This window comes from Brassica napus, chromosome C6 (assembly GCF_020379485.1).
Source record: "Brassica napus cultivar Da-Ae chromosome C6, Da-Ae, whole genome shotgun sequence".
NCBI lineage: Eukaryota > Viridiplantae > Streptophyta > Magnoliopsida > Brassicales > Brassicaceae > Brassica > Brassica napus.
Window position 1 is genome coordinate 18,099,366 of NC_063449.1, and position 9,947 is coordinate 18,109,312.

Sequence of the window (9,947 nt, forward strand, 5' to 3'; positions counted from 1 at the left end):
CTAAGTTTGTGACTTTTGATAAAACATTAAGTGTTATTTTTGTGACTTTTGACTTTGAGTGCTAGTTTGGGAACAAAAACTTGATTTAGTGCTATTTTTGTCTTTTTCTCAATAAAATATTGGTCCAACATAACTAAATACGTATGTTGAGTTTTGGTCCTTTGGACTAGTAAACCATTTACTCCTCCTTTTTAAAGACGTATGTTCTAAAATTTTATACATTTGAAGAAAACATATGAAACATTATTTTTGTAATTAGTTATTTTCCATAACTTTTAACCAATAAAATTTGGGCTAATCACATTTCTAAATTTATGTCACAAAAATAGTCTTCAAAAACTAAAATGACCAAAATAGCATTTTATCTTTTGAAAAATTTAAATTTTTTTTATTTTTCAAAATTTGAAATCTTATCCCCAAAATCCCACTCCCCAACTCTAAACCCTAAAACCTAAACTCTAAACCCTAAACTCTAAACCCTAAAACCTAAACTCTAAACCCTAAACCCTAAACTCTAAACCCCCTAAACCCTAAACTCTAAACCCTAAACCTTAAACCCTAAACTCTAAACTCTAAACCCTAAACCCTAATGTTTAAATTAATTTACCATTGGAGGTATAAGTGTATATTTATCTCTTTTGATAAAACATTAAGTGCTATTTTGGTCATTTTTATTCTTAAAGACTATATTGGTGACAAAAACTTTTTTAGTACTATCCTAGTCATTTTCTCGTAAAATTTTAATAGCCACAATTATATTTTGGAAGTTTTGCAATTTATCATTAATTAATAAATTAAAAATATATAAATGTATTTTTGAAACAATTTTTTCTTTTAAAAAAAAGTATTTTTAAGCTGACATTGACTGACGATCCGATGAGGAAATTGACTAAACCAAGTCAACAACCCAAAGCGTGTTCCACTGACTTGTGTCCCAACTTTCTTCAATATCTTGAACCAGTCTTTGTTTCTCATCGACACTTTGCCGTGAGTCATGGTTTCAAAGACAGTTTCCTCGAAGACTTAATGGACCTCCAACTAAAACTTCGACCTCATAAAGCTTCACCACTTTCAATAAAATCATCGATCTTTCAGGTCTTAACAGCTTTACTCCTTACAATCTTCGTCTTGATGTGATAATCTTTCTTGTTCCTTTCTTCCCACGCAACAAAGTCTGAGTTTTTAGGGTTTCACCATTTGTCAACGACATGGACGAAGAATCTGCTTCTAATGGCTCCATCTTCAGAAACTTTGAAGGAGAAGAAATGATGGGAAAAGTAATCCTCTTCGCAATCGTATCCCTCTTCACAGCGATTCTCTTCCTCCTATTGCTTCATCTCTACGCTAGGCTCTTCTGGTGGCGCGTAGAGAACCATCTCAACCTAAACCTAACCCAACCCGACACTCCTGGCTCCACAGTCATCGGCCGTAACAACCAACGACGTCGTTTCGTCTTCGCTCAAGGCCAAGAAGATCCTCCTCGCCACGCCGGTCTCGACTCTACAACCCTCCAGTCCATCCCGATCCTTGTTTTCAAGTCTTGTGACTTCAAAGACGGGCTAGAATGCGCTGTTTGTCTCTCTCATCTTGTTGACGGGGACAAAGCTAGGGTTCTGCCTGGGTGTAACCATGGGTTCCATGTTGATTGCATCGACATGTGGTTTCAGTCTCATTCCACTTGTCCTCTCTGTAGAAACACGGTTGGTTCTGTGGAAGAGACAAGACATGGAGGGAATGAGGGTTTGTTGTCTCAAAATCAAAACTTTGAATCTGGGCATTCATCTCAAGATCAGAGCTCTGTTCTTGGGTTTCCGACAGAAACTCAGAATTTTCCGACAAATGTACTAGTTTGGGGAGATCACAATCAAGTTAGAAGTACAGGTCTTGTAGTTACTGAAGATCTCGGTTCTAGTGATCGTCAACATGAATCTACTAGTAGTACTAACAGCTGTAACAGAGCGCAAGATGTAAGGGAAGTTGTGGTGGATATTCCAGTGAGTTCAAGTGAGATATCATCCGAGAGAATCCAAGAAGAAGAAGAAGAAGAACCGAAGTCACCGATGTTCACAAGGTTGAGATCACTTAAGAAGTTGTTGAGTAGAGAGAAGAAAGGTGTTGTTTGCATTAATGGTTCAAGCGGTACCAATAACAGCAATGTTTGAAATAATAGCTAATCTTGAATCCATTCAACAATTTATGTTTTGGTATGTTTTACGAGAAGTGTGACATGTATAGTGTGATTCAAATCAACATTACTTTTACATTTATCATTAGTTGGGAAAATAACATTATATTAAAAGGGTGACAAACCATATAATATAGTGGAACATGAACAAACTAAAGAGTAATTTGAGAAACAAAAACACAAGTGTCGAGTTTATGAAGCAGTTGACATTTGCATAGGTGTCACATTCTCTACATAATCCATAAGAATGTGAACTTAAGGTTGCTCTTAAAATGCTTTAACTCCTCGAATTTGACTCTTCTGATAGTGTACCTGTTCAAGTCTCGATTTTCACCTGTTCCAGCAAGTCCAATCCATTTATGTTTCTAGACCATTGATGACTAATTAAATATTTCTGTGGTGTCTTGCATTGTGAGAATGCTATGCGATCCTCCAAGGCTTGCATATAGTTCATGACGATGAAAGCCAGAGATTTTTTCGTTGGTGAATGTTGCATTGTATTCAGTTATCAGTATATAGATAGTCACATAGTTGAATATCTAAACTAATCATCTTGTTAAGGATTCTTGTACGAAATTCTTTACAAACATGTTTGGTCTTGTACATACATTCTTTACCAATTTAGTATCTGCAACCCACCCGTGAGTAAAGGAAAAAGCAATAGAAAAGTCTTAATTTTAATATATGTTAAAAATTATTTAATTTACTCTCTTCCCAATATATAAAAGGGATTGAAGGAGTGATTTGAAGCTATCCACGTCGGATTGGAAAATCATCTAATCAGAGAGCTTTAAATCGCCATGTCACTGCTGTGGAGTTAAACTGGGCTTCTGTGTGGGTTTTCTTAAAATTTTCACCCGGCCCAACCCAGCCCATGCCTACAAAACTATATGTCTTCAAGCGTCGAGGGTCTCTCTCCCTGACTCTTCCACTTCATCTTCTTCAATGTCTGATTTTTTTTCCTTAGTTACCTTCTTAATCAATGATGATCTTAAACCTATTCTTGAATGTTTTGTTTCACCTCCCCTCGATATTTCTCCTATATAAAGCCATATCTCTAAACCTAAATTCATTCTTAATAAAAAATACCTACTCTGAAGAAGCTACATCCATGGCCATGAAATACCACCGGAAAATTTCAGCTCTCCACCTACAAATCTCAATTTGTCGTCTACTTCTGCTGAAACCAACCCCAGAGAGAAGCTATGGCACAAGAGGTAAGGTTGATTGTCTAGAGGCTAGCTGAAGATAGACAGAAGCCATCGGCGACGACAACTGTTCTTAATGGCGAGATAGCTAAGGCTAAAGCTAAATCAAACTGAGCCATGGAGATTAAGGCTGACTCTTCGGGAAGAAGTTAGCAAAGGAACGTGAAAACTGAATATACCTTTGTTGTGGAGTTGACAATTTTGGACGAATAATGAGATTCTTGGGTTTGGTTTTGAAACAGGGTTTCTCTGACACAAGCGACTAGGCCTGGGCGTTCGGGTACCCGTTGGCGTTCGGGTCGGATTTTTTGGATTTCAGTTCTTTTTTATAACACCTCCTAGGTCTCATTCTAGTAAATTTGCAAGTACGGATCGAGTTCGGATATAACACATCGGGTTCGGGTCGGTTTTGTATCACATCATAGAACCCATAAAGTGATCATATATCATTTGGATTCGAGTTATGTCGGATCGGTTCGGATATACCCAAAATAAAATCAAAAATTTAAAAGTAAAACGTAAGAAATATATATTTATTTATATATAATTACGTATTTAAGATAGTTATTTAAATTTTAAATACTTATTGTTAGATAACATATCAAAATAAATATGAAATTGAATATTTGAAGTATATATTCATGTTTCATACAATTATATTGTATATTATTTTGGACATTCGGATCGGTTTCTTCGGATTTTGTTTTCGGATTTTTCGGTTTTTTTTTGTTTTTCGGGTTATCCGTTCGGGTTATCCGTTAATAACTCTTCGGGTTCGGATATGTTTTGTACCACCTTACAAGACCCATTGGGATATTTTTTACATTTCGAACCGGACACGGATCGGGTTTTTCGGTTCGGGTTCGGTTCGAATTTCGGGTTACGGATATTATGCCCATGCCTACAAGCGACCATGTAAAGGAAGGTGAAAACTGAATATACCTTTGTTGTGGAGTTGACAATTTTGGACGAATGATGAGATTCTTGGGTTTGGTTTTGAAACAGGGCTTCTCTGACACAAGCGACCATGAACACAGTATGGAGAAAACCACCGATCACTTACATTGTCAAACTGTGAACTCCAAGAAGAATTGTCTAACGTGGAGATCAAAGCTAGAGCAGCAACTGCAGCTGTTGAGGCAACTCAAAACCCAAGGAATCTCAAGGTTTACTTGCAAAACTAACTTATAACTTTATGAACCTGTTGATGTAAGGCCCTGGATTCGTTGCAAGTTATGAAAACTCACATGATGTTTATTTGCTTACGCAAGCCAAGGCCACCAACCTCCTCAACCTAACGGTTCTCACCAGTTACACATAAGCGATGTTGGTAGAAAGATAGTAGCTTTATTTGGTCATCTGTTAGGATTCCTCGTATATTAGCTTGGATAATTATCTATTGTTAGCTTTCTTATTATAATTGTTTGTGTTTTACAGTTTCTCTATAACACAGCAACATACACGAATCCATAGAACGTAAACTCATTGCATAGATCCACGTCAAACGCGAGTTAATATATGTCCTTAAACTTGGGATCTATATGATTCATTTAGTACTAGAGACGGTTTCAGTTACTAACATTTTTATACAAGTGCAAGTGTGTGCAGGTATATATAAATTATGAGCTAATGTTACGTGGGAAGTTTGTGCTATATAGAGAAGATGAGATTTCGTCACTCTGGTGGAAAGAGTATGCAGATTGCAGCCAAGGCTCTCTACCACAAGTTGTTCCTAAAAATAAATCGAATAAACAGTTAATTGATAATCATTTAGAAACTTTTGTGTCATCTACTCTCTATGAAGTTGAAGAGGAGAGAGTTGGTGTTACTTGTTAAGGGTGGGCTAAATGAGGTACCATCGTTCTTTGCGGTGTTTTAGAATTTTCATTTAAATGATAACATGTTGAACCTTTAGAATCCTTATATCTAGCTTATGTTTCTGACCAAGGAACCATAATACTGTTGGTGGACTTGGTGAGGAGGCATTGTTTCCTGTGTACTGGAATGGAGATAATCGGTCTGTTCTTAGAGTCCAGAAACGGTTACAGAACACTTGGAGCTTCCATATCATAACAAGGTTAGATATCTTTAACTGGAGTATGTATCGATTTAAACTATAACATTTTTTTATACCTGATGCTTTTTACCGTTTTTTTTTGTTTTAAGTGTCATATATAAGCTGAATCTATGTCTTTTTTCTTGCTCCCTTCTCTCTCTATTTTTTTTTTGTTGTTGAGAAATTCTGAAAGTGTTACACATATATACAACTGATGATAAGACAACAGACTTGAGTTTCGTTTGAACTTTTTTCAACCAGGTCAGGCGCAGAAGAATGCCTCAACCCTCTGGTTTTTTTTGCATCTCATGTCGATTTGCAGGTTCCAGGAATGTGTGCGAGTTATCTGTTATGTGTTAAAAATTTGTAACTTCCTTTTCAGCTGAATGATTGCATAGAAAATACTGTCCTAAGTTGTTAATGTAGATACTTTAGTCTCTCTTTATCGGGGAGGATGATACTTGGAAAATCTTGGCTTAAAGTGGTTATGCCTGCTCTCTTAAACCTACAACAGTTCTCAAAATATTCTGGAATTAAGTCTCAGTTTTCTTTTCTATCTTAGGTCTAACCAGGGATTGTGTTTTAAAATTTCTTGTGCTTCTATTCGGAAGAACGAGCCCAAGAACTGGAGAGATCGCTAGAGCTCAAATAAAGGGTCTGCAGAGGCTTTAAATTTTAAATTGAGATGTTATTTTTTTTTTTTTAGTATATCAGTTTGGTCTATGATGTTTAAATCCATGTTAGTTCTCGATATTTTTATGATAATCCAGAAATTCCACTTGATTTGTCACCCTTTGCCTCATTAGTACGACTATTACAATGTTCGATTATTACAATGTTCGACATGTTCATGCATAGATGATACATATATATTCCTCGCATGGTCACTTATTATGACATGTTCCGCCAAGAAAACAATGGGACTGTTTTCGTATTTGGTCTATGATATTCTAGAAAATATAATTTAATTCATTTGTTTACCAGAACAATGTCCTAAGCACTATATTTTCGTTCTTTGATTCCAGAAAACGTCCTAATGCATTCATAGTTAACCACAAATATATTTAAAAAAACATATTGGTTATGTTTAGTCAGCTTTGTGATTACATTTTAAAAACATTAAAGCTTCCATATCTTCTAAAACAAAATGAACTCAAAAACATTCAAATTTTGATATTTAGACTGTTTTTTTGGAATCTAAACATCAAAGTTTCACTAACATAAAAATTTCTTAAATGTAAAACTTTCAAAAAATAATTATGTCAAAATAAAGTTAAAATCAATTTCTCAAAACCAAAAAGGGTTTAAATCAGTATAAAATGACTAACTGAATATCTAGGTTAAGTTTTTGAAAATTAACATTTATTATTTTAATTAAATATTAAAATTTAGTAAAATTTAACAAACATGGAGAAACAAATTAAATCTTAGAAGTGTTAAAATTATTAAAAATCATATCTATCAATATAAAATAGAAATAAGCTTGTATATATTCTAATTACAAAATTATTAGATGAAAGTATGAATTAATAAGTTGTTTAGAGCTTTTGATTTCACTCAGTAAATCGCATTACAAAGATTTTTTTAATTGTTAGATTTTATCAATATACTGTTAGATTTTTTTAATGATTTATTTATAATTTTATATGAATTAAATTTGTGTAAAGTTTAATTTAGGTTAGAACATCACCAATTAATTTATTGAGAAGTTTTTACAAAACTTTTAAAAATTCTAAATTACTTCTCGCTACTCCAACACCTTCTTAAGCTTAAGAATAGTGAAATATGTTTCTACTGTAAAATCCAAAAAAAATCCAAGGTTATAGTTTTTTTACATATTACCAATAACTAATATATCTGCATATGTGTAATTCAATCTATCTAAAGTACTTTTATTTAGTAACTAAACATTGAATCATTCATACTTAAATCTACTACAGATTTCACATTTTTATAACAAATAATTATTTACAAAATAATAAATACCAACTAAATTTTAATATTGAAAATAAATTATGGCTTCAAAACTTAAAGAATTACTGAATCATTTTTTCTTGGTCATCAAAATTTACAGATTTAAATATTCAAAATTATATATTTATATGATATAAAGGTTATTTAGGTTATTTACCTATACTTCAACTAATAATTTAAAAATAAATCAGATGATCTATAAGAAAATATATAATATACATAAGATAATAGAAAATATATATATTTTAAATGTAGAGTATTTTAAATTGTAAGAATGATTTAAAAATTATTACTAAAAGATTAATAGAAACATTTAATATGTTTACATATACTATATATATTAAAAATATAATTGAATGATATTTCAAACAGAAAATATAAGCTTTCAAAACAAATAAATGATATAATATAAAAAAACTTAATTTTTACTAAACTCTAAGGTTTAAGTTATATTTAATATTATAATTATATAAATTTCATAGACAAACAAACCGCGCGTAGCACGGCAAAATCCATAGTTTAAAGTAGTTTTTATTGTTTTTGTTAGAAATATCATGTTTGTCTAGTTAATTATGAAAATTTTATTAATGTATTATTTTTCATTACAATTTTTGTTAAAATTTATTATAAAAATTAATAAAATAAAATCCCTCAAATTACAGCTGAAATTCAATAGATTTATCAATGATTATTTTCCTCTCTTATTGATTTGCTTTTAAATACTTTAGTACTTTTGTTTCGGTTCATGTTGCAAAAAGTGAATTGATATAAAATATGTTTTCTAAAATCAACTTGATAGCATAACAATCTAATATTGATCGTTACTATTTAAAAACATAAATACTTATCTAATTTTTTATCAGATAAACCATATCTCTCAAGTTTATTAAGAATTTTTTAAAAAATATTATTGTTTGTTTTAGAGTTTAATTGATGGATATTTTATTTTATTTGATAAAACTTTGAATAAAACTTTTGTACATTGGATTTTATATATATATATACCATTAATTTATGATCTACTTAACAAATTTGCCATAGTATTTTATTATTAAACAAAATTTTAATTTGGTAATCTTTTTTTTGTAATAATTATTTTATTTAAATGATATATTGTGTATAACAATTTGGTCAAGTAACATTCATTCAAGGACCCATTATTTTAAATAAAAATATATAATTTTGAAAATATAAAAGTCTGAAATATATTATTATATTTTAACTTAATTTCTTTTAGTAAAATATGTTAAACATTTATTTTATTTTACCATATAAAATATCAAATAATATTTTATATTTCAATTAATTAATGTATAACTTATTAAAAATGATAAATAACATATTTTATATATTTTAAGTATAATTATATGTATACTTAAACTAAAAATAAATATTTAATTATGTAATACTCATATAAATGATGAACCATCATCAGAAGAGAAAAACTACTTTATATATATGTATAATATATTAGTATAATCAAATTATTATATTTTACTGAAATATGTTAAAATAGAATTTTAGTTTGTAGATTAGAAGATTTAAATTGACCTTTAATTTTTTCATGAACTTGTGTTAATATAACTAAGTGACTGAAGATAACAAATGATATCATATTTATTTTTAAACATATTTATATAAAAAATATATTTTAAATTTAAATATTTAATAATATGGTATATCTATAGATAACGTTTTAGTCATCACAAAAAGTTATAAATAGAATACTTTTAGAAAATAAATTTATGGGTTGTTAAATGGTGTAAAATTAATTGGGTTAAATTATAAGAAGATAAAAAAATTTGGAAGAATTCATAAAATCTTAAAATAAGTGCAGATACGTCACTTTTTGGTGCACCAAGGTACGACACGTGCACCTTATATATACAAAGTGGTTAGAGCGAGCTGAGCAGTATAAAAGAACAAGCCAAAACCATTATTTGATAGAGACTTTTTTATTTATCCACTTGAGACCTAGAATACTTTTTCGAGTTGTATTATCTTGTACTTTGTTCTTTGTTTTATCATATTCGTTGTCAATAAATTTAGTCAAAAAATCGAACAAACAGTAATTTTTCTCACCGTTTCCCTAAATTTTATTCTGTTCACATTCAAATTTTGATTACGGGTTTTAACTTTCACAATTTGGCATTGTCTATGGGAATACGATAAAAAAAAAACTATCTCTAATTCAGGATCAATTAGAACAAAATGGATCTCAGAACTAATGAATCCAACCGCAACAACAACAACGCACGGATCAAGCCCTGATTTTGTGTAATGTATATACACATCATTCCATATAGTCTGATTAAAATCACCATAAGTTATTTGTCCTATTGGTTACTATTCATTATTGATTTACAATGCAGCTATAGTTGATGTAATGAGAGGGACACACGTTCTCTTGGAATTGATTTTTACGTTTGTGTTCTGTATTTAAATGGTTTTCTAAAAAAAAAAAAAATTGTATATGTGAAATTTCATTAACAAACACCCAAAGTTTAAGACACAAACCAATCAA

The 9,947-nt window shown here is 30.8% G+C and overlaps 1 protein-coding gene across 1 annotated transcript; it reads left to right on the top strand.

Annotated features, from left to right (window-relative positions):
- Window positions 1-949: 949 nt before the first annotated feature.
- Window positions 950-2,267, top strand: LOC106417669 (RING-H2 finger protein ATL60). The gene has a single exon (XM_013858449.3). It carries the CDS (start codon window positions 1,209-1,211, stop codon window positions 2,160-2,162), a length of 954 nt encoding a protein of 317 aa, XP_013713903.1. The 5' UTR covers window positions 950-1,208; the 3' UTR covers window positions 2,163-2,267.
- The last annotated feature ends 7,680 nt before the right edge of the window (window positions 2,268-9,947 follow it).